The following is a 27,318-nucleotide window of genomic DNA, read 5'->3' as shown; positions in this document are numbered from 1 at the left end:
AGGTTTTGCTAATTTTAATTATTCATATTTTTTTCGTATATATGGTCGACAGGTTCCGATCGTTTTTGTCTGAAAATAAAATCTATTTATAAAATATCAAGCCAAACAACCTTACTGTCATTGAACATGGATATAATTAATTAAATTAAGACGGAGGCAGTAAGCTTTAAATTAAGATTTTTTAATGACATACTTATCTTTATGGCATCTAGAAAAAATATTTATTTATTGACTAATTTAAGAAAGATGATGTAGCTACGTAGTTTAATGTAACAAAATATTGTGAAATAGATAAGTTTACAACACGTAGCTACTCCATTATCTCCGCTGTTCGTTTTCTTAGCTCAACCTATAATTTCGGTTAGCGCTCAGTTTACACCATTTGTAAAGTGGTGACGATACAAACTACATTCATTGGCTTTCTTTTACTACGAAAGCGAATTAATCTATAATATCTACAGAGATGTAGCCGTTTATCGTTTTCACCGACTCGCGCGGTAATCTATTCACTTAGATTAATTTTGTTATTGCTTAAACGTATCTTGTAATAATCGTGTTTTATTGTGTCTGTAGTATTAGATGTGAAAATTTGTTTATTACTGCTCTATTTTGAATTTGCACAAAGTCAGCATCGTAAACTAAGAATCAACAATGGGTCACCTGCTGAGGAGTGCGTACGTGCTCGGAATGGGGGGGAAAGACGATGAAGGTAAGGTTTTAAAGTTCTTTTTCCTTTTGTGCTATAAATACTCTGTTTCAAACTTTACTGTGTGTTCATAAGTTGTTATCGTAGTTGTGTTTATTAATAATCAAATCGTCTGGTCGTCATGTGACGTAGGTAGGTGGTACCGATCGATTCTGATGACAGATTGAAATATTTTTAGTTGGGTCATGTGAACCTTGTTTCATAACTTATTTAACACATGTGTTGGCATTTTCCTGTATATATATACCTAATCGTTTTGTACGTACATAGATGCATTAGATACCAGTATCTTTCTTTGGGGCGTTTTAACATTATTGATTAGACATTTTTTTAAGTGGGGAAAATCATTCAATGACTTCTCCCGCCTTGGGCTAGGCGAGAGGGAGTGTCAGACTCTTACTGACTAAAAACCACCCCGTTCCTACTCCTGCCCTTGAAACCATAGCCTCGGTAAACCCACTAGGTAGTCCGCAGCTCCGGATTAGGCATCAACCCTGCTGGGTCCTATCTTTGGTGGTCTGATGGCTCTTTTCTCTGATTGCACATACACAAAGGTCTAGTTCTGGTCGGGCGGCGAGCTACCAGTCCCGCACATTGATTAAACATGCGGTTAGGCTTTCGAGCTTATGATTGTCCGTAAAAATTTTCAAAGACGACAACAGTAGGACTCATGTAACTGCATTACAAAGTACTTACCGTTCACCTACAAGAAGGTGACCCATCCAAAAACTTGTAGTAAACACTTCAAGAGTCATTTTACGGATCACACTTAACATGACTCCTTTAAAAACCCTACAAATATTGTAAAATAATATTTATTGACATGACATGACGAATTTAGGTGTCATCATGGTCGGAATATGACACAAAACACGTTTTAAAGTTGTAACCGTGTGCAATATGTTCCTGGTTTGAACAATAATGTTATCCTGCAACAATTTTAGAAAGGCTTCGTTTTAGAATGTGTACGGTTTTAGCTCGAGCCTGTGTAATGTGACAGACAGCTGTTCCCTCCGGAAATAGCACATGGCGCCGACAATGTGCCACTCCATTCCTTTTTTTAGAAAGGAAACCTTTAAAAGGCATTTAATGTGGAAAAGGGGAGTGAGGTAGGTATATCTACCTCTTTGATATATTAACTCTGATCGCTGTCAGGGTCGTTACTATAGGGTATCTTCTAGTCTAGATTCTGAGAAATAAATAAAATTAAAGTATTTGTTTGAAATCTTGAAATAATCACTTTTTACCATACGATACATGTCTCTCTTTTTTTGGCTGATTTCAAATGATTTTGACGGGCTTTTTATTGACAGATAGCTGCTATACATTTTCGAAAAAAATCAAAAGCCTAAATTCTAAGTAATATACTTATACAAGTATGACACCACAGTGCTTTAATATTAGCTTAAAAATCTCAATACTTTAGAGAGTCATATTTTACCTCTATTTAAGGAATATTTATTCACGTGGACTGCCTCTCCCGCTTTTCCTTTAACACAGAAATCGTATCAATCTTTTGTTTTCGTTGTTATCTGTTTAGTATACTTGTAACCACTAGAATACCAATTAATGAGACAGGTAATTAGCTAGTCAATGCCTCTACGCCAAGTAGAAAACCACCTATTTAAGGGTATCTTACCTAGATACTTAAAAGTCATTTAATTAACGGTAAATGGATTGTAATTATAGCATTGCACACGGTGCATGTACCTGGCGAGAAACGACTGTTCACACTTCTCTTAACCTTGGCTTTTGTTCATGACATGTAATGGTCAGTAAACTTTAGATTCTGAGTTAAATCGTTTGAGAAAAAAAAATGGATCTTTTGATGCTTGAATTTTCCTAAATTCTGACTACCTCGTTGGTCGAGTGGTCGCAAGTGCGACTGCTGGATAAGGAGCCGAGCAAAGTATTACTGGGCGTTTTTTTCGGTTTTTCGAAAATTCCTCAATAGTAGCACGGAGTCTAAAATTGTGCCCAGTATGTGGCAATAGGCTCACCCCCTATTACATGGGACTTATAACACACATGGTAAAAAGTAGCTGAACATTGCCTAACCCTTCGGGTATAAAACGCTAGACGTTGCAACAAAAAATACCAAAAATTAAGTTTATTCTATTGACTAACAAAATTTGGCTAAACTTAACACTTCTAGCAACCCCTCTTTATAAAGAAAAACCTTGGCCTTGCACACGTCAAAATACTTAAACGTATAAATCACAGCTTGTTAGAGTTCAGGGCCGGCTGGATTTAATGGCCGCTAATTTAGCACTTTCATTCTCATGGCCAGTGTCGTTTATCTGATGATCTTGAAGACGTTTGAAGACCTGTTTACACGAGGGTTTTTACTGCCTAAACTCGCCTTTGTCTCATGGATGGATCAAGTCTTTAATGTTGTTTTCATTTTGTTTTGAATGCTAACAATGGGAAGAAGACATATTGCGAGTAGATAGGTTAACCGACACATTGAGAGCATAGCAGTTATTGTTTAAGTTTTTTAAGTTACCTACTGTATCCCTCATGACCTATAACACAAATGGTGAAAAGTGGGTGTACATTGTATAGCGGCATTACGTGCCGTAACATGCTCATTATTTAACTCTGCCTTTTCTTTTAATGGTCTGATTTAATTTAAAGGGCTGATGCCTGATCCACAGGCTCCGGCTCGAAAAGCAGGAGTAGAAATATTAGGGTCGTTTTTAGTCAGTAAGAATTTGACACTCCCTTTCGCCTCACCTTGGCGAGAAAAGATATAGGATGAATTTCCGCCCTTAAAAATCTACCTCTGCCTACCCCTTCGGGGATAAAAGGCGTGACGTTGACATTGCTACTGTGTATGTTGTATTGGGACTCCCCAAAGTTTCGTAGACATAACTGCCGTTAAATAAAAATGACTCACACTTATGTGATTTACCTTTAGCTCAACTACGTGACCTGATGCTGTTGTGCAGTATGAGGCATCCCTTACTACGTAGACATGATGATGACTACAGTGTCATTAGTCAATATAGTGCGACGCTGGTCTTAGTTGTACTTCAGTGTGAGCTTGCAGTTCAGTTCCCGAGGTCGTGTCATATGGTCCAAGGTGTTAGTAATCCCAATATTATTGTTTATATCTATTTGTTTTATTGTGACTAAAACTTTAGCTGTGCTGTGATGATGTCAATATATACCCATCGATGGACTCTAGGTATTTTGAATATGTCTTGTGTTTACGTTTTTCTGTTTTAAGTTGAAAGAGGAGAGGTAAGTATGTGGTTTTTATCGTTTTATAACATAAGAGCCTTGTTATAGGGATAAGGGTGCTTTTCCATTACAGATGTGCTATGTATAATATATGCTACGAAAATGTAATAGATAAACTGTGAAACTATGAGACCGTTTCCATCTATGTGAGGAAGATGTGTAACTCGAGTATGCGATGTATCGATAGTAGGGAACCCATTCATAGTATACATACATAGTAAAAAAACATAGCTTAGCTGAGCCCGTTTCCACTAGGGTTAAGATATGTATATCAATAAATATGATTGATTGAAGTTTTCTTTGAAGAATTCTTAGTAAATGCGTGGATTTTCAAGTTGTTAGTGAGCAGTAATTGGTGTTACATAGATTTGTTGAATTATAATTGGATTACGTAATTATATAACGACAAAAAGATGGATATAAACAGAATGTAGGTCAAAGTTAAAGCGTTTATTTCAATTAATCCTAAATTAGGCACTTTTGAAACGTCAAATTGAATTGTTCGTCAGTCTGTCTGTCAATAAAGCTAGGTGCTCGTTTCAAAGTGTAGCTTCGAATGGAGAAGAACGAGAAAGAAACTCCATCGTTACTCTTAAAAAAATGATCTTTTTACAATCTAGGTAGGTTCTTATTGATTCGGGAAAAAACAGCCGTGGTATTGTTTTCCTTTTTGTTGTCGTCACACTATAAAGTATTTTGTTATTATGTGACAAGAGCTTCTGTGTTAGCTACTTTTGATTTGGCTTTCCTGTTGCATTTTCCTACCTAGCTTTTAGGTAATACCTAGGCTAGCGCGATTTATTAAATTTTCTATGTTTTTTTTATTCAGCACGCGTTGACCACAAATCTTGCTCTTGACCATGCGCAGTTATGTACATATGTTTCTACTACTTATTTATGTTGACTATCAGGTTACTGATTTTATTCCAATCAAAATCATGTCTTACATGAATAAATATCTCTTTATTCGATTTTTCTTGTTAACCTCATAAGATTTCCTTTGAGGAATTAAGAGTATAGATAAAATCTGATCACGATTCACGATAAAGTTCACTAACCTACGGTTTCGTAAAACCTCAGTGTTGTGTTGATTTTTATCACTTTGTAACAAGTTGAGGTCATTAACCAGGGGGTCAAGTTAATCTTTTATAAAGTAAATATTATTATAATTAGATCGTTAGGGTCTTGTATTAAATTAGTTGATGTTTCAATGAAATTAGTCATATTATTTTTGAGATAAATAGTTCGTTAACTATTGACTACCTGACTGCTAAGAAAAGAGGTAATATGCGAATGTACCGTAAACTCAGGTATATTTGACCCAATTTCTATTTAAGGGGAATATCATCCAATGACTTCTCCCGCCTTTAGCGCGTCGATAGGGAATGACAGACTCTTATTGACTAAAAACCACTCTGTTCCTGCACTATTTCTGGGGGGAAACTTTGACCCAAACCTTTAGACCAATGAAAAACTAATATACGCTTTGTTCTAGATTCCTATTGGTTATAGGATTTGGATCAAAGTTACCCCAGTGGGTCAAAATAACCCGAACTTACCCGGTACATTTGTGCATAGGTATTCGATGTTAAAATAATTGTTTACCTATTATTTGACGGTTCTTGTAGATATATGTATGTACTAGGGGTGGGGTAAATGAAGCAATCTTGATCGTTTGAGAACCTTAACATGATTTTGTCCAGCCAAGCGTGGTCTGTAATATAATGAGGTTGCGACCTTACTTTTACGATTAATTTCACGTTTTCCTTTACCCAAGTTTAATTCCAATTCTGTTTAACCATTTAAATGGTATTAATGTAAGGTTTGACATAAAATTTCCCATCATTATAATCAACAGCCCGTGATAGTCTCCTGCTGAACTACTTTTGTATCTCCTCTTCAATATCTCTACGTAGGTTTTGCCATAATGTCTATTCTTAAACGACCGCGGGGTTGGATATAGCAGTTTAAAAAGTTAAAGTTACCTTACAATTTAACTGTGCAGTTTTAACTATAAAGTCGGACTGTCCATACAGCTTACACACTTTATGATTTAACTGTATAGTTCGACTGTACAGTTAAAACTGGACAGTTAAATTGTAAGGAAGTCTGCTCTTATGACATCTGCGGGAAGACTTTTGGGTAGTGGGTCGTATTCTGTCGCACTCGCTCTCTAGTAGCGCGACAGTTGCTGCCGCCGCCTCTAGCATAGCTTGAAACTAGTCAAGCTACCTCGTTAAACAGTTACGGGAGTAAGCAAATAACATAATAAATAATTTTATTATTTTTGTGTTAGTCGATATAGACTCTTCATCTCTATTAAATCCAATTTATAACTTAACTGACGAACTAGGTGTCGCATATTAAAATTGACGATATGTATGAGTAAGTCATGAGTGCCTTGTCTACGTCGTAAATGTACTCGTAAACAGAAGTGCTATTATATCATTGCATTAAGTAAACTACGCAAAATTTTCCATTAACTACGTATTATTTTTCATAACATTACATTTAACGATTTTTAATTTGGAAACTACGACTGTTTTAGGGAAGAGTGAGTAAAGTTCCCTTAGAAAAGGAGGATCCACTGACCAGGCGCGGTGGTGGTGATCATGCCTGGCGGGCTTTCTGCCCTACCGTTATTCGTTGGGATTTGCTATCCATGTTTATTTGTAAAATTTATATGTGCGATGTAGGATTTATGACGTCATCCGTTGATTTGTTCATCGATCGTCTATGTGCGATTTTTGTCATCTGTCACTTGTCATGTGTCGCCACATTGTAAACAGCGACTATAGAACATTTGGTTAGGGACCTAAGTTTTCGTGTCACTAAACGTAGTATTCTTTAGGTTTGGTGTTGTACAGCAATAGGCACACGTTAGGTGCCACGTAGCTGACGTAGCACGCACGTGGCAGACCACGCTAGAGTTAGGTTGAATTAGAGGGCTAACTATATAATAGAGCGTATAAAAACAAGTAATGTAATTACATAACGATAGTGATACCAATCTTTGCTAAGCTTTTTAATAAAAAAAGAATGTGGCATTTTCTACATACAACATAAAGGCCGTCACAGAACTACATATAATAAACAAGGTGACTTGACTATTCCTCTCGGGAGGTGATAAAACAACAAATTTTATACAAAACTAGCTTCTGCCAGCGACTCCGTCCGCGTGGATGTCTGTCTTCGCGTGGATGTTTTATTTCTCAATTTTGAGTAACTCTAACAATGACATCTTATAAATATCTATTGGACCCAAATACGGCTAGACCCATAATAATTAAGGAGATCCCTCTATTGAGCTACTGCTGTTGAGCTCGCGATCTGTAGCATAAAATTGAAAAATTAAGATTTTTTTTCTACGTATTTTCCAGGATAAAAAGTATCCTATTTTATGCCCAGGATAATAAGGTATAATTATACCAAGTTTCATTAAAATCGAACCGTTTGTTTTCACGTGATGCCTGAACATACAGACAGACAGACAAAAAAAAATCACATATTTGGGTTTGGTATCGATCGATCCAGTAACACACCCTTCTATTTATTCTTTCAAATTGACCCTTCTACAGACTTATTATAATAATATGAATGAATGAGAGTGTTATAAACGTAACAGTAGACAAATATAATATAATCAGAAAGCTCCGAACTACTAAGCTATCGGGAGTTATACGTGTTATTGTGAGTCAACCATAAGAGATAGACATTTGTTGTCGTGGAATATTTTTTAAACAATTTTAAGGAGAACATTTCCGTCATACATGATTTCTGTGTAGCTTTAACCATTAAGGCTGCACACGCGACGGAAGCTTGAAAAATGGAGTAAGTTCTCCTCTTTTCCCAACATTTCCCTTCACTGCTCCGCTCCTATTGATCGCAGCGTGATGAAAAGTATACTATAACCTGCCCAGGAGTATAAAGAACAATTGTACCAAGTTTCGTTAAAATCTGTCGAGTGGTTTTTGTTTCTATAAAGAACATACAGACAGACAGACAGACAGACAGACAGACAGACAGACAGACAGACAGACAGACAGACAAAAATTTTTCTAATTGCATTTTTGGCGTCAGTATCGATCACTAATCACCCGCTGATAGTTATTTTGGAAATATATTTCATGTACAGAATTGACCTCTCTACAGATTTATTATAAGTATAGATTAGCCCGGAGGTCCCTGGTATGAAAGTCAGTAGGATATGAGATATTCAACTTCTTCTTATCAGTCTTGGTCAGGCCTGATGGTAAGCGATCAGTTCCACCCATGGACACCCACAACACCAGAGGAGTCACAGGCTCGTTGCCGGCCTTATAAAGGAGTACGCTCTTTTCTTGAAGTTTTATAAGTAAACAGTACACAATTGAAGTATACAGTAGGTATGCACATATGTATAGTTACAATTAATAAAACAATTTCCCTCACAAACAATTAAAATAAAATTAGATAACTTATCTGCACAATTGTTACAATTATCACCTACATTGTTGAATTAAAGATCAAATGAGTACTTATACACTGAAATTCCTTTATATATATTTGCTTAAGTCTTAAGTATATAATGTGACGCAAAAAATAATTCCACCGCGGTTTGCTTACCCTGATAAAATATTGAGTAAATATGTAAAACAATTAACATGTCTTAGATTAAATGAGGATGCTGGAATCTAGTTTGTTTAGGTTTGATTTATATCTTTAGTTATACATAGTTATTGTACATAGACTTAAGTTATCCTACCTACGTGTCATCGTATGATCTAAAACATTTTAGATAATATTTTACGAATCATTTTGATTGTTTAACCAGTGCATTAGTACGCAATATAACTGCATCACGAAAATTCAGGTTCATGGTTACGAAGAGATTTTTAATCATATGAGAAAAAGAAAAGATTGGAGAATGTTTTTATGTTGAATGATAACAATTATCAGTGTAGAATTATTTAATTATTATGTTGGTCTAGCCAACTCGGGTGATTTTCCAAAAAAAAAAAATACAAAATGTTAATGGCGTCATTATCCTCAACCAAAAGTTAACAATTCTGCCGATTGAAACACAAAATTTGGTTTCAATAAATTAAGCTGTGAGATTGCTCTCAATCAATCCAATAGAAATAAGGATGATAATAAACTACCACGATGCTTAATAATGCGGGAGACTAATGATTTATTAAATAAAAGTTAATTTTTTTTTGAAAAATCACCCTCTCGCGGACGAGTCTTTCGTCAAACGCGGAGTTAATGGGAAACCTTATAGTGAGAGGACCTTATAGCAGCAGACTGTCATGTCTATGATGTTAATAATATTGAAGGGATGACCTTTTCACTTCATAAAGCAGTTTTTCAGCGGTACTTACAGGAGCTATCTAAAGCATCCATCACATGATACTGACAATGTCATTTGTAAAATATGGGTAGTATGTGAAAATGTCGTGGGCGGCAACTACTACCTAATTAGTAGTAAAAAATGTCATGAAATTAGTACGTCTACTGTAATGGAGTCTCATGGTCAGGCTCCAAATGGTGTTATGTATAATATGTACATAGTCCTGTTTGGATTCTTCAGTGTTTAAAACACTATTTCAGCCATTAATGAACGCGATATTCGATACGTAGAACCTATACGCAACTTCACGCCTTTTATACCCGAGAGGTAGGCTGAGGTGCACATTACGGCACGTAATGCCGCTATAAAATGTACATGTACTTTTCACGATTTGTGTTAAAAGTCCTAGGTAATAGGGGGTGAGCTTAACATTACCTATCTGCTATAAAATAATGCAATATACTTTATATTGCATATACTTTAAATCATGCACCTAATTTACAGCCATAAACCATGTATCCTGAACCAAATAGGTAATAAAAATAAAGTATCATCACTTTACGTAGAATTCGTAAATATTCAACATGTATAATACCTAATAAATTTACCTGAATATTTAATAAATAATAATGCCGCACGTCAATATGGTCAAATTTGGTTAACTGTACTTACCTAAATAATAGAGTTGCGGTTTATTACATCAATATTTTTTCATAATATGTCCCTATGTAAAATTACCGTTACTGAAGTTAAATACAGTTTATACGTTGTCTGAAGCGAAACTCTTAGTGATGATGCGATACTCTTAGTCATCACTAAGAGTTGCGCTTCAGAAAACGTATTAATAATATTATTTTCTTCTAGAAAATTTTAATTTGGCATAAAGGTTCCAATAGAAGTGTAGGGGCATAGACCGTCACAGATGACGAGGTTACGCCACGGTACGGTTACGCAATTACAATACTGTGTTTAGTCAGTAAGAGTCTGACACTCCTCTAACCCAAGACAGGAAGAGCCATCAGACCATCACAGATAGGGCATAGTAGGGCTGATACCTGATCCGGATCTACGGACTACCCAGCAGGTAAAACGGAGCTCCAGTTCGAAAAGCAAGAGTAGAAACGGGGTGGTTTTTAGTCAGTCAGAGTCTGACACTCTCTCTCGCCTCACCCAATGCGAGTAACCCAGGACAGGAGAAGTCTTTCCCTGATTTTAACCTCTCAAAAAAAGATCACAACATAGGGATTCCTAAAATCGCAGAAATATGCTGAAATTATTTTTCTGTATATGTGAGAAGTCGCGAACAAAAGCTATATAGTTGCATATAAATAACACACGGAACTCTATTCACACTAGCTGACGTTCGTCACGAGAAGTAAATAAGGGTGTTTTTGTTATATATTAGCAATGTATATTGAACCTTAATGGCTTATGTAAACTATCGTCACTTGTCCAAATTGCGATTTGCGTAGCCGGTTGCAATTATCTTGTTATTATGTTGTACTTATAGAATTAGATTGTTGCATCGACGTGGTAATAGAATTACTATTGAAATTAGTAGGATATAATAACTCCTCTTAAATGTACTAATCTCTACCAACATTCTAAATGTGACAGTTTGGTTGGAATTTTGTCACTCGGTTAAGTCAAGAGATCATGTTCCAGAATTTCGTACCAAGCTCAAATAGATTTATATTCTTCACGCCTTTTACCCCCTTGAAGTAGGCAGAGGTGCACATTACAGTACGTAATACCGCCACTTTTCACCATTTGTGTTCTAAGTCTCATGTAATATAAGAAGAGAAAATATAAGAATCTCCACTTATATTCTTCCTATACCATTTCTTAGACTTTTTAATCCTGCTTCAGTGCTGCCTGTCCTATTTTATCATATCTAAAGTTCTTGAGAACATTTGAAAATCTTAAACTGAATATTCCAAATCATACCAGTTCTTACCATTTTAGAAACTAGTAATAATTATAGTTACTTTACAAAAATGTTCACCTTGTGTAAAGTAAACCACGTTACACGTGTATTATTGTGTTTACTGTCAGTACTCGGAAAACCTTATTTACTATAATTTTTTTGCATCGTACTATTATTTACTGAAATCGTAGACGCGTAGTTTTTGCGTAAATAGGTACAAATGCGATGTTTACTTGTACTTTTGTACCGTCTATAGTCGTCTTCAGCAGTTTTCCGGCACCGTATTAGGTATCTACTGAGTTGTGTGAAGTTTAACTTGATATTATATTCGTGTATTACGATGAGCAACTGAAAATTTAAGTAGATAAGTATTTATGAAATGTCTGTTATAGATTTTCCAGTGTTAACAAAACCGAACCTAACGAACGTAGTTCTCTATTATTTCGTTATCAACTGGTACTTTATAGTCATTCTTCAAATTTACAAGGACATCGAACCCGAACCATCTTTACATGAAGTCATGTAAGTACATAACCACTATAAATCATTGAGACAGACAAGTGTGGAAAGAATACATAGTAACAATTTCTCAACGTTACGAAAACTGCAAAATAGCTGTATCTAATTTCAAAAGACACTCGTCGGTATCATGAAATACAGTTTATACTGCTTATCACAATGGAATTAGGCATTTAACGTGTCTTGTGTCCGCGGCAATTCGTCAGTTGTGCGAAACTATACGCGGTCGCGAGTCCGTCGCGGGAGAGTATACAAAGTCACATAGATGGAAGTTCAGACATAGTACGTGTAATACTGGCCGCTCAAACACTACGCGATGCCGTGGCGCGGTGGCGCGAAATATAATTTATAATCTGTGACAGTGCCGCGTAAATATAATGTACGGAGGTTGTAGAAATGTCATCGTGAGTACTTATGTTAATGCCGCTTCAAATAATGCATGATAGAACGCAGTAATCAGTGTAACTAATACGCGTTGTTCGCTAAACCTACACTCAGTAACACTTGTACAAAATTTTTAATCAGTCTGTTTTTAATTGCAGTCGTAAAATTGTTTTACGATGTTTAGATTTTCTTTTTTTTTTTGCCCGCGACATAATATCAAATATTTTTTAGTAAATGTCTTTGCTCATTTAAAATAAATTAAATAAACATTTGTATGACAAATGGAAATGTTTTTGAAACAATAATGACATTTATTATTAAAGATATTTTTTTACTTTTACATTAAACTTTTTTATAAATATCCGAATCAGACTAACGAATTAAATTGTAGTTAGTTGGGTATTTACGCTGTCGTTTCATTTTTACTTTTGAGCTCTATTAATTTTTTAGAATATTCATTAATTTATTTTATATTCCAAACATATTTGTATTATTTTAATCAATATTCCATTTATTCTACAAGGGATCCTTGGGATCTTAAATTAAGAAAAAACATTTGAGTTTTCAAATCACAAATGACACTAGTGGTATCCATACCCAAACAGCTGACTTAGCATATGGAAACTGAGCTACCATATCTATGATCAAATCTTAGATCCACTCTTGTAATTTGAGCCTGTGCAAATGCCACTGAAGGCCAGCCAAGAAGGCCAATGACTGTCTACCTGATAAATCTGATAGCCGAGTCAACATTCCATGTCGACAACCTCTAGAGCTCAACTGAGATTTTCGACTTTTTATCTTTCTACATTTTCATAATGTGATTAATTTGTTGTCATGGTGCGGGGCTGTTGTGCCTTGTATAATATTGAATTCTCTTGTACTTTGATGAGACCTAACCGTAACCTTCATGATAATCCAGACCCATTTGAAGTGGGATCTTCAACGTACCTGATATAAGTAGAGATTCATACCTCATATTTCACACTCATAGTAGGCGTACTTCAGCAGGGAAAATGGTTGTAGCTGTTGATGATGGTAGGATAGGTTAGTTTAGACTCTCTTTCTATGCTTTTAGGCTATGAGATTCGAGCCGTAGAAGACCTGACGGGTTGCCAGGGTTCCGGCTCAAAGAGCAGTAGTAGGAACAAGGTGGTTTTTAGTCAGTAAGAGTCTGACACTCCCTCTCATCTAACGCAAGGCGTGAGAAGACATCAGATGATATACCCGTTAAAAAAGTCTATGGGATATAAACAAAATTGACTGTAACCGGATGATTAAAATATATTGTAAGTCTTTTCTAGGAATAGTAGATCATACATTAGTTTTATCTATGTTGGTTAAAAATAGTCCAAAATTTTCGAATGTTAATTATTTTTGCAGAAATACCAAAAATGCGTTTAACCTGAATTAGGACACAGATAGAGGCCCCTATCGTATTAATATGTATACAAAAGGACCTTGGCTACTTAGTTTTAAAATATACAGTAAATTGTTTGACACCATTGCGCTATTCAGGTTTCTGGCACTGGGCGCCCTTAGCCGCTTATAATTTAATACGAATGGAGTTTAACCTTACTTTAACTATCTGTCAAGTTAGTATAAGTACATTATGTAACATAATATTTACGTTAAGTGTATGTGTACTTAAAATTGCGATACGATTCGTCTTTAGCAAAGAGTAGCTGATGCCTGCTGTTTCGCTCTTTGTGACTAACCTAACGAAATATGTATTAATAAAAATAAAAGTAGCGTATGTTACTTCTTAGTTCATCAGGTACCTGCTAACAAAGGCCCGTTAAAATCAGTTCAGTCATTTCAGACATTAGCCGGAACAAACAAACAAACAGACAGACAGAAAGACAGACATTGTAAAATTATTTGGATGTATTTATCGTACGTATACTCATATGCATGTAGTAAGGGTATAACAGTATCTCATTCTATCAGCTTTTCTATCACGCACGCATGTGGTTAAAAATTTTGATCTTCTGATCCTTAAAAGGCATGGATCATTTTTAAACATATGTGCGAGAATTCACTTTTTACCTACTAAATGTACTAGATCACCTCTTAACACGGAACCAGTCTTTATTGAAGTGTTATTACGGTCACCCGAGCAATTAAGATTAATTCAATTGTCAATAAACCACTTCATTCATATTATTAATGTCGTTAACTTATCAATTACATATACTTAATCGTCATAATAAAAAAGTTTCGTCAATATTATTTATGTACTTAAATACATACATATTTATTCATTCCATTCAGTTTTATTTATTTCAATGTAGTAAAACAAGACCTTAATTTTGGTTGTAGATATAAATAAAGCCTGTGTAGGTGACTGTACGGCAAAGAACAGTTTCAACAATGTGGCGGCGATGTCGTCCAACGTCGCCCGACATCGCCCGATTTCTCTGGGGACACATGTCGCTCGACAAATGCTCGTAGGCATTATAATCGCCCTAGGGATGTGCCGTAACAGGCGTTGCACCATAGGGACTCCGAAGCAGGTCTAATAAGAGATCTCGGTGCCCCTTATCGGTGCTGAAGGTGGCCATCGGGGTGGTTTTAGTGAGGTAAAAATCCCACACTCCCTAGTCTTTCTCCCCAAAAAGCTAGGCGCCTTTTGAAGGTTTCCCCGTCATCAAAAAAGGCATTATAATCACGACTAGACTCTATCATAGACAAACACAAACAAATGACAATCACAATAGGTTAGCAGCAGCCATGACAGAGCTATCCTTGTACAATTTATGACAAAAGCCTTTGAAACAAATAAATCAACGAAAAACGTCATCGTGAACAAATAATAACTTAAACGAGTTACGTAGTTCAGTGAGATTTTAAACAATAGCAGTTTTATGTACAGAGAGACACAATGATTATTGTAAACAGTTGAATTAGAGGGCTATATATAATAGAGGATAAAAAACAAGTAATATAATTACGTTACGATAGTGATACTAATCTTTAAGCTTTTTAATAAAAAGAGAATAATGTTTCCTACAATATAAGGGTCATCACAGACGTAGTTATAATAAACAGGATCAGGGGCGTAGCTAGCACTTTCTGCCGTATCAGTTATACGGGACCACCGGGCCCCCAACGGCAACGTGTGGACCCCCGTAGCCCGGTGAAAATAAACTTATTTTTTTCTTTGGTTGTATGACTAGTATCAGGTTAGAGTTAGGTTGAATTAGAGGGCTAACTATATAATAGAGGATATAAAAACAAGTAATATAATTACGTTACGATAGTGATACTAATCTTTAAGCTTTTTAATAAAAAGAGAATAATGTTTCCTACAATATAAGGGTCATCACAGACGTAGTTATAATAAACAAGGTGACTTGACTTTTCCTCTCGGAAATCGGTGATAAAACAACTAATTTCATACAAAATTGGCCCTGAGGTCCCTGGTCTGAAAGTCAGTAGTTTCTGGGATATTCAACTTCTTCTTGTCAGTCTTGGTCAGGCCTGATGGTAAGTGATCAGCGCCGCCCATGGACACCAGCAATACCAGAGGAGACACAGGTGCTTTGCCGACCTTTTAAAAAGGAATACGCTCTATTCTTGAAGGTTTATAACTATAAAGTGTACAGTTGAAGTATACAGTAGGTATGCACATATGTATAGTTACAATAAAACAATTTCCCTCACAAACAATTAAAATAAAATTAGATAACTTATCTGTACAATTGTTACAATTATCACCTACATTGTTGAATTAAAGATCAAATGAGTACTTATACACTGAAATTCCTTTATATATATTTGCTTAAGTCTTAAGTATATAATGTGACGCAAAAAATAATTCCACCGCGGTTTGCTTACCCTGATAAAATATTGAGTAAATATGTAAAACAATTAACATGTCTTAGATTAAATGAGGATGCTGGAATCTAGTTTGTTTAGGTTTGATTTATATCTTTAATTATACATAGTTATTGTACATAAACTTAAGTTATACCTACGTGTCATCGTATGATCTAAAACATTTCAGATAATATTTTACATATCATTTTGATTGTTTAGCCAGTGCATTAGTACGCAAAACAACTGCATTATGAAGTTTCAGGTTCATGGTTACGAAGAGATTTTTAATCATATATGAAAAAAGAAAACATTGATAGATGTTTTTATGTTGAATGATAACAATAATTATCAGTGTAGAATTAATTTATTATTATGTCTAGTCTTCTCGCGTGATTTTCCAAAAAAAAAAAACACAAAAAGTTAACGGCGCCATTATCCTCAACCAAAAGTTAACAATTCTGCCGATTGAAACACAAAATTTGGTTTCAATAAATTAAGCTGTGACACTCAACCAATCCAATAAAAATAAGGATGATAATAAGCTACCACGATGCTTAATAATGCGGGAGAATAATGATTTATTAAATAAAAGTTAAAGTTTTTAAAAAAATCACCCTCTCGTAAGCGAGTCTCTCGTCAAACGCGGAGTTGATGGGAAACCTTATAGTGAGAGGACCTCATAGCAGCAGACTGTCATGTCTATGATGTTAATAATATTAATGGATGACTTTCTTACTTCGTAAAGCAGTTTTCAGCGGCATTTACAGGAGCTATCTATACTTTATTCCATCACATGACACTGACAATGTCATTTGTAAAATATGGGTAGGTACGTGTGAAAAATTGTCGTGGGCGGCAACTCCCACCTAATTAGTAGTCAAAAATGTCATGAAATTAGTACGTCTACTGTAATGGAGTCTCATGGTCAGGTTTCAAATGGTGTTGTGTACATAGTCCTGTTTGGTTTCTTCAGTGTTTAAAACACTATTTCAGCCATTAATGTTTACGATATTTGATGCGTAGAATCTATACGTAACGTCACGCCTTTTATACCCGAGAGGTAGGCTGAGGTGCACATTACGCCACGTAATGCCGCTATACAATGTACACGCACTTTTCACCATTTGTGTTATGAGTCCCATGTAATAGGGGGTGAGTCTAACATTACCGATCTGCTTAAAATAATACAATGTACTTTACATTGCACATTCTTTGAATCATGTACCTAATTTACAGCATTAAATCATAAATCCTGAACCAAATAGGTAATAAAAATAAAGTATCATCACTTTACGTAGAATTCGTAAATATTCAACATTTGCCACAAACTTGTTATTCTTATTATGTATAATACCTAATAAATTTACCGGCATTATTAATAAATAATAATGCCGCACGTCAATATGGTTAAATTTGGTTAACTGTACTTACCTAAATAATAGATTTGCGGTTTATTACATCAATAATTTTTCATAATATGTCCCTATGTAAAATTGCCGTTACTGATGACTAAGAGTTTCGCTTCGGACAACGTATAACTAACATTATTTTCTTCTAGAAAATTTAAATTTGGCATAAATATTTCTTTAGAAGTGTAATAGACCGTCTGAGATGAGGCCCTGTCGGGGTTACGGGTCTAGCGCAATTCTTAAGAATCCGACACTCCCCTAACTCAGGACGGGAATAGCCATCAGACCACCACAGATGGGGCACAGTACAGCCTGATCCGGGGCTGCGGACTATCTAGCGGGTTTACCGGGGTTCCACCTAGAAAAGCAAAAGTAGGAAGGGGGTGGTTTTTAGTCAGTAAGAGTCTGACACTCTCTCTCGCCACACTCAAGGCGAGAAAAATCATTGGATAATTTCCCCCCTTGAAAAAACCCAGGACGAAAGAAGTCTTTCGCTGATTTTACCTCTCAAAAAGATCATAACATAGATATTTTTAAAATCGCAGAAATATTAACAAACTATATTCTGTATGTATGAAAAGTCGCGGACAAAAGCTATAGTTGCATATAAATAACACACGGAACTCTATTCACACTAGCTGACGTTCGTCACGAGAAGTAAATAAGGGTGTTTTTGTTATATATTAGCAAGGTATATTGAACCTTAATGGTTTATGTAAACTATCGTCACTTGTCCAAATTGCGATTTGCGTTGCCGCTTGCAATTAGCTTGTTATATGTTGTACTTAAAGAATTAGATTATTGCATTGACGTGGTAATAGAATTACTATTAAAATTAGTATAATTAACTTTAAATGAAGTTGTTAAATGTATTGATAACTCTTTTTAAATGTAGTTACTAATCTCTACTAATATTCTAAATCTGAAAGTTTGGTTTGTTTATCACTCAATCAAGTTAAGAGATCATGTTTCAGAAATTCGTAGCAAGCTCAATTAACCTCTTACCGCCTTACTCAGAGTCATTAAATAGTTATTTAACCCAGTCCTTAGCAATTGTTTTCGATGCAAAATCGTTACTAAGGAATAGTTTAAGTAACCATTAAATGACTCTCCTGAGTACAGCACTTATTCTTCTTCGCCAGAACACTTATATTTATCCTTCACCATTTCTTTACGCTTTTTAATCCTCCTGTCTATCCCATTTTATTTGAAAAAATGTTTTCAGTTCCTTAGCGACACACATCCAAATCATACCAGTTTCTACCACTACAGAAACTGGCGATTTCATTATTTTTACTTCACAAAAATTGTGTAAAGTAAACCGCGTTACACGTGTATTATTGTGTTTACTGTAAGTACTCGGAAAAACCTTATTTACTATTATTTTTTTGCATCGTACTATTATTTACTGAAATGGTAGACGCGTAGTTTTTGCGTAAATAGGTACAAGCGCCATGTTTACTTGTACTTTTGTACCGTCTATAATGGCGTCTTCAGCAGTTTTCCAGTACTTGATTAGGTACCTACCGAGTTGTGTGAAGTTTAACTTGATATTATGATTCGTATATTACGATGAGCGTCTGAAAATTGAAGTAGGTGTTTATGAACTGTCTTTTATACATTTTCAAATGATAACAAAAAATAACGAAGTATTTCTTTATTATTCGTTTAGTAACTGGTACTTTATGAGCAGAATACATAGTCATGCTCCAAAATTTACAAGGACATCGAACCCGAGCCATCTTTACATGAAGTCATGTAAGTACACAACCACTATAAATCATTGAGACAGACAAGTGTGGAAAGAATACATAGTAACAATTTCTCAACGTTACGAAAACTGCAAAATAGCTGTATCTAATTTCAAAAGACACTCGTCGGTATCATGAAATACAGTTTATACTGCTTATCACAATGGAATTAGGCATTTAACGTGTCTTGTGTCCGCGGCAATTCGTCAGTTGTGCGAAACTATACGCGGTCGCGAGTCCGTCGCGGGAGAGTATACAAAGTCACATAGATGGAAGTTCAGACATAGTACGTGTAATACTGGCCGCTCAAACACTACGCGATGCCGTGGCGCGGTGGCGCGAAATATAATTTATAATCTGTGACAGTGCCGCGTAAATATAATGTACGGAGGTTGTAGAAATGTCATCGTGAGTACTTATGTTAATGCCGCTTCAAATAATGCATGATAGAACGCAGTAATCAGTGTAACTAATACGCGTTGTTCGCTAAACCTACACTCAGTAACACTTGTACAAAATTTTTAATCAGTCTGTTTTTAATAGCAGTTGTAAAAATTTTTACGATGTTTAGTTTTTCATTTTTTTTTGCCCGCGACATGTTTAATATCAAATATTTTTTTTAAGTAAAAGAAATGTCTTTTCACATTTAAAATAAATTAAATAAAGATTTGTATCACAAATGAAAATGTTTTTGAAACAATAATGACATTAATTATTAAAGATTTTTTTTACTTTTACATTAAACTTTTTTATAAATATCCGAATCAGACTAACGAATTAAATTGTAGTTAGTTGGGTATTTACGCTATCGTTTCATTTTTACTTTTGAGCTGTATTAATTTTTTAGAATATTCATTAATTTATTTTATATTCCAAACATATTTGTATTATTTTAATCAATATTCCATTTATTCTACAAGGGATCCTTGGGATCTTAAATTAAGAAAAAACATTTGAGTTTTCAAATCAGAAATGACACTAGTGGGCTCCGAACCCAAACAGCGGACTCACCGTGTCTAGTCTATAGAAACTGAGCTACCATATCCATGATCAAATCTTTGATCCACTCTTGTAATTTGAGACTGTACAAATGCCACTGAAGGCCAGCCAAGAAGGCCAATGACTGTCTACCTGATAAATCTGATAGCCGAGTCAACATTCCATGTCGACAACCTCTAGAGCTCGACTGAGATTTTCGATTTTTATCTTTTTACATTTTCATAATGTGATTAATTTGTCGTCATGGTGCGGGGTTGTGTCATGTGTAATATTGAATTCTCTTGTACTTTGATGAGACCTAACCGTAACCTTCATGATAATCCAGAACCAAGTGTTAAAGTGGGATCTTACCTGCTAGAAGTAGAGATTATGAACCTGTTATTTCGACACTCATTGTAGGCGTACTCCAGCAGGGAACTGATTTGAGGTGTTGATAATAATAGGATAGGTTAGTTAGACTTGTTCTTAGGCCATGAGACTCGAGCCACAGAAGGCCTGACTAGTTGCCGGGGTTCCGGCTCGAAGAGCAGTAATAAGAACAAGGTAGTTTTTAGTCAGTAAGAGTCTGACATTCTCTCTCACCTTACGCAAGGCGGGAGAAGACATCAGATGATTTACCCGTTAAAAAAGGCTATGAGATACAAACAAAATTGGCTGTAACCGGATGATTAAAATATAATGTAGGTCTTTTCTAGGAATAGTAGATCATACATTAGTTATATCTATGTTGGTTAAAAATAGTCCTAAACTTCTGAATGTTAATTATTTCTGCAGAAATACTCAGCAAAAATGCGTTTAACCTGAATTAGGACACAGATAGAGGCCCCTATCGTATTAATATGTATACAAAAGGACCTTGGCTACTTAGTTTTAAAATATACAGTAAATTGTTTGACACCATTGCGCTATTCAGGTTTCTGGCACTGGGCGCCCTTAGCCGCTTATAATTTAATACGAATGGAGTTTAACCTTAACTTAACTATCTGTCAAGTTAGTATAAGTACATTATGTAACATAACGTTTTACGTTAAGTGTATGTGTACTTAAAACTGCGATACGATTCGTCTTTAGCAAAGAGTAGCTGATACCTGCTGCTTCGCTCTTTGTGACTAACTAACGACATATGTATTAAAAAAAAAAAGGTGCCTGAGTTACTCCTTAGTATATCAGCTACCTGCCAACCAAAGTCCAGTCAAATCAGATTAGAAATTAGCCGGAACAAACAGAAAGACAGACAAAAATTGCAATTCATATGCATGTAGTAAGGGTTTTTAAGTATCTCATTCTATCAGCTTTTCTATCTCGCATGTGGTTGAAAATTTGATCTTCTTATCCTTAAAAGGCATGGATCATTTTTCAACGTATGTGCGAGAATTCACTTTTTACCTACTAAATGTACTAGATCACCTCTTAACACGGAACCAGTCTTTATTGTAGTGTTATTACGGTCACCCGAGCAATTAAGATTAACTCAATTGTCAATAAACCACTTCATTCATATTATTAATGTCGTTAACTTATCAATTACATATACTTAATCGCATAATAATAAAAAAGTTTCGTCAATATTATTTATGTACTTAAATACATACATATTAAGGGCTGTTTCTCGGACTCCATTGAGTTTTATTTATTTTGTTGTAGTAAAACAAGACCTTAATTAAAAAATATTGCTCGTAGGTATAAAGTATGTGCAGGTGACTGTACGGCAAAGAACAGTTTCAACAATGTCGCGGCGATGTCGTCCGACGTCGCCCGACATCGCCCGATGTCTCCAAGGACACATGTCGCTCGACAAATGTTCCTAGGCATTATAATCGCCCTAGAGATGTGCCGTAACAGGCGGTGCACCATAGGGCGCGGTCTCCGGGGCAGGTCTAGTTAGAGGATTCGGTGCCCCTTATCGATGCTGAATGTGGCCATCGGGGTGGTTTAAGTGAGGTAAAAATCCCACACTCCCTAGTCTTTCTCCCCAAAAAGCTAGGCGCCTTTTGAAGGTTTCCCCTCGTCATAAAAAAAGGCATTATAATCACGACTAGACCCTCTCTATCATAGACAAACACAAACAAATGACAATCACAATAGTTATCACGTTGACGCAGCAGCCATGACAGAGCTATCCTTGTACAATTTATGACAAAAGCCTTTGAAACAAATAAATCAACGAAAAACGTCATCGCGAACAAATAATAACTTAAACTAGTTACGTAGTTCAGTGAGATTTTAAACAATAGCAGTTTTATGTACAGAGAGACACAATGATTATTGTAAACAGTTGTAAAAGTGCATTTAGATAAACTTTCTTGACGCATCTCCTCTTGTACATAGGTAATTTACTCTTTAATGAGTTCCTCTTTAGTTCCTGGGTTGAATGAACCGATCCAATAAACAAGGAAAGGTTGTGGAAGGTGATCAAAAGCATAAAGTTACCGGAAAAACATGTATTTTTCATGAAAATGTGCGATGGAGTTCAAATGAGTAGAATGACTCAAATTCCTAAATGTATTCATTCATTGACGTTCGCTATAAATTTTTGTATTTCAAAACTGGATCTATTGATTAGTAATTTGGTACGACTGGTTTGACTAATTTTCAGTATCTATGTTAGAATTTCGAAAATAACATTTTTCATCTAGATCAGTGAGTCAGTTACACATAAGTAGCGATATATTTGTAGTTGTGGAACTTTCTTTTTGATCATTAAATTGCAAGTTTGACTATAAAATAGTATAGTAGAGTACGATAACGAGTTCTAGAGTACGATAAGTATTCCATTTTCAATTTACATAGGTATATTTATTTATCTTTTTTATTCGTTCTACCTACCTACCGCACCGCTACTATAACTCCCTCTATACATTGTTATGAGCGCATTAGTACGACGATACGTACGATTTATAGTAAATAAATATAAAGTTTACCACACTCTATATAAGGTACATATTCGTATAATATGATTAGCGTATTCGAGTCAACAATACGAATGCGTCTTAAGTGTTAAATGGCGTGTATCGTCACAGCGCCTCGACAGACAAACAAATGGAAATAATAACGTTTCCATGCAGTAATCAATAATGTTCTTAGTTTGTTCTACTTTGTATTGAAAACGTTAGGTTTTTGAACTTTCCATTTCAAAACCTATTTATTTTTGCTAACAAATTAATGCTAATTGCATTCTGGTGTAATTATCATCTGCATTTTCTTTCACTATTATATCATAATGTATGTGTTTTGTTTTAGAAACCTGAAATTCAGTTAGCTATTATTTTTATTTTTAAGGCTGGAAAATCATTCAATTAATTTTTTTTTAATATTCCTGTGCTTATATAATTTACGATTTGCACTTAGCTTTTCTCTCCTTGAAATGTTTTCCACCCAAAAAGTTTTCTAGCGTTTTGCGCGGATTTATAAAATAAAATTTTCATGCATGCATTACACACATACCTAAAACATTGCAGCTTCTATTTCTTTAAGAGACATAATGTTGAATCTTAATACATATTGTTGTAGGTATCTACTATTGAGCAATTAGATACGTAGCCGTACAGTATATAAATAGTAGTCAAATAGAAATGTTTAAAAATGTCATAGATATTTTAATTAATGAAATGCTTATAGATAATGGCTATTCTATTATCAATTAGCATTTTATTTCATTTGGGTATACATAGCAACACAACGTTTAATCTTCCAACACCACGATTTCGCGCACTTTTGCCTCACTGCAAACAAGAAAAACGTGAATTGTTTTTCCCTTGTAAAAAAATAAGATATTTTTATTAATGATGACAGTTAGCACACAGATGTCTTGTTGGTTCTAGATAAGGCCATATGTACTGAAAAAAAAACAAACTGATAAATCTTAGGGGATCAAATTAATTGTTAATGAAGTTATTTTTATAAGTGTCTGTGCAAAACAACTTTCTTAATGGTTGGGTCGAGGAAGTATAATTGCTGAACACGTTACTTGAGTTAATTATTATTAATTAATGGGTTATTCGATTTTTAATATTTTTGAGTTAGAAATGGGGATGATGAGTATCCTTTCACTTTATTTTTTTTTTGTGGGGAGAAAATCATCCATTGTCTTCTCCGGCCTTGGGCGAAGCGAGAGGGAGTGCCAGACTCTTACTGACTAAAAACTACCCTGTTCCCATTCTTGCTTTTCGAGCCGGAGCCTTGGTAACCCGTTAGGTAGTCCGCAGCTCCGGCTCGAAAATTCTTTCATTAGACTTATTCAATCCAATGTAGGTTTAAAAAATATATGAACCACATATATCTAATCATAATCTACCAGACAAATATTAAATAAACTTAATCATCATCCCCATTGTGTTCGGTGATAGGTTTGATTCCAATCATGTGACATATCGAAGAGGTTTTCAATTTGTGACAACTCCATTTGTATAGTATATTGATTACCATGTCATGTGATCTGCTGCTTGCACGCAGTCACGTGAATTTGGCAATAAACAAAAAGTACAATGAAACAATAATTAGGTAGTCATTTAAGCACAAAACTTAAAATTTTCTGACCATCAATTTATAAAAAATAACAATGTAACGTATAGGTACATTCCTTATAACATACATAACGACATCATATTACTCGTATCTTTCCAAAATAGAACCTTAAGCCGGGTCCAGACGAGTGTAACGTAGGGATGTGATCGGCGACGGTGACCTCTCGCGTCCGGCTTTGGTTCAGGCCATGGTGCGGAGCGAGAGGGAATGGGACGCCGTCTCCTCCTTCTGCGAAGCAGTCATGCTAGCTAAGGAGGAGGCGGAGCGCGTGAGGGAACGATCCTCCTCACGCCCCAGCCGCCGCAGAAGACACTCCGGGCGTCGGGGATCGCGTGACGATCTCCGGCCACCGTAAGTGCGGATCTGCGGACGGCGAGCAAGGGTAGCTCGCCGCCCGACCAGAACCAGACCCGTGCGTACGGCGCGTCGCGTTCCGCGCGCGCCTCAAAGAGCCAGACCACCACAGATGGGGCCCAGTAGGGCTGATGCCTGATCCGGAGCTGCGGACAACGTAAAAGGTTACCGGGGCTCCGGCTCAAAGCAGGAGAAGGAACGGGGTGGTTTTTAGTCAGTAAGAGTCTGACACTCCCTCCCGCCTCACCCAGGGCGGGAGAAATCATTGGATGATTTTCCCCCAAAAAAAAAAAAAAAAAAAAAAAAAGACGAGTGTAACGTGTAATGTAATCCACCGTGTAATGTAACACGAATTCTTCAGCGCGAGTGTTACATGTAATGCTCGTACTGCCGTCCACACGTAGAATTCGTGTTACATTACACGGTGGATTACATTACACGTTACACTCGTCTGGACCCGGCTTTAAGGTCGAAATGCTAATAGTCATAAAGCCTTAAAGCCACATCTACCTACATACACAAAAATAAAATTTCCCTGTTATCATTTTCATTGAAACGTGACCGATTTTCGTGGCAGCAAAGGCCAACCTAAGCTATGCCAACAAAAGATACCCACTTACCCACTTAAAGTATTATATTGTCACTCTAGTTTCAGCACGGCACATGTCACAGCACATACGTACCTGTAATTAAAACGAACAATTAATAAATACTTCTAAGAATTCAATAAACCGCTCGATACGTATTCGCGTACAATAAGACGTAGTGAATGGTGAAAGACAGGCAATCTCGCGTCTCCTTCCCGTATATTTGTGCAAGTGGCTGCAGTGTGCTCGCCTCCGGTTGTTCACACGACAAGATCAAACACACAGCCACCGTGGACACAAGGTGACAGCGAAAAACAACGTCGGGCAAACGTTATCACACACAAGCCGGCGACAATCGAGCGACTTACCGTACTATTGTCAATAATAATGACCCTATGTGTTATTATTCAGCGTCAATCGTTTATCTCATTTATGTCTGGTTGCGAAGACTTAATAACAAATCAGTATCGCATACGCGTTAAAGGTGGCGTGGTGTTTGTGCCTACAGTGTCGTGCAATTAAAATTCTCTAAAAGAAAGTCGTGCTAAACTAGACAGAAAGTGTATAAAATGGAGTTTCAATATTACGGCAATTTCGACCGTCCTCCGACGCGCAGGATTCTCGACCAACCCTGGTGGGACGAGGAGGATACTTTGTCCGACAGACGCATTAACGGTAAGCGCCCGGCATCTAACTGTTTCAATACCTTATTCGTAAATACAGCTGCAGCGGCTCTGCTATTCCAACCGCTTTAAATTAAATTGAACAGAAAATATGTAGTTCAGTTATTATAAAGTTAATCTCATTTAATACTAGTGGCTTGGAACACGGTACGTGTTTTGTTTACAGTACGTTATCTCTGTCCAAAATTGGAGCACAATTAGGCTATATATCACACACTATCATACGAGAAAATAATTCACGAATACGTAAACACGGAACGCGTATCCTATATACAGTCTGTTGCGTTAATTGCACAAAATTGTATGGCGGGAAAAGTATAATATTAGGTAGAGAGTAGGTATGGACATGGCTGTCTAGACGGCACAGGGAAGTGAGGGTATATCGATTGGACGCCGGGATAAATTTAGAAAAGGTCCTGCTTGGGAGGTTGCTGGGAGCCGCAGCCATGTGCACGGATTCACTTTACACGGCTACACTCCTGTTCACACACTGGAACTAAACCTTTCACAAAGGACGCAGACATGTTATATACGATCCTCTTTTAATTGAAACCCGACACTTGTTCTAATTACTACATTTTTTGTCCGTTGTAAAACCGAAATATTTTCTGAATTGCACACTACCTATGTCTGAAATGTAGGTAAGTCACCTTGTGACGAATAACTTTACTTTTGCTATCGTAAACAAGTTATTACATAAATAGCTTCACTACTAATTAATGAAGTGGGAACTGTGATACGTTATCAGTTGACGGGGAACCACCAAATGCCGTTGGGGAATGAATGGAATTTCTTGCAAAATTGATGTGTTCTAATGACATAATTCTATGGGATTTTAATTGATAAATAACCTACTTATCGATTTACGGCTTAAATTAATATCTAGTCTTAATCCAAAGATTTTTTATTGATTATTGACATACTGGACAAAAATGACATCGATGCAGAGATATTAGTTTTTCATCGTTCATTCGCTCGATCGATCGTGGGAATAGTTGCATGAGAGACTAAGGAAGTAATTAGACTATCAGATTTCTATATAATCCAGGCAACACTTATTCTATAATGTGTGTAT

The 27,318-nt window shown here is 36.0% G+C and overlaps 1 protein-coding gene across 5 annotated transcripts in view; it reads left to right on the top strand.

Moving 5' to 3' along the window:
- Positions 1-374: 374 nt before the first annotated feature.
- LOC118268820 (uncharacterized) overlaps positions 375-27,318 on the top strand; it is an 86,761-nt gene continuing 59,817 nt past the window's right edge. The window contains exon 1 of one of the 5 annotated variants that reach the window (XM_035583504.2): positions 375-709. In XM_035583504.2, the coding sequence (XP_035439397.1) occupies positions 652-709 (58 nt within the window). In that variant the 5' untranslated portion in view covers positions 375-651. Of the gene's footprint in view, positions 710-3,643; positions 3,794-11,997; positions 12,135-19,373; positions 19,505-26,032; positions 26,236-27,318 lie in introns of those variants that run through there. The other 4 variants (XM_035583499.2, XM_035583498.2, XM_050704690.1 and 1 more) reach the window with 4 other exon arrangements.

The sequence above is a fragment of the Spodoptera frugiperda genome, chromosome 2 (assembly GCF_023101765.2).
Source record: "Spodoptera frugiperda isolate SF20-4 chromosome 2, AGI-APGP_CSIRO_Sfru_2.0, whole genome shotgun sequence".
Taxonomy (NCBI): domain Eukaryota; kingdom Metazoa; phylum Arthropoda; class Insecta; order Lepidoptera; family Noctuidae; genus Spodoptera; species Spodoptera frugiperda.
This window is presented reverse-complemented; position numbering and strand designations above follow the sequence as displayed.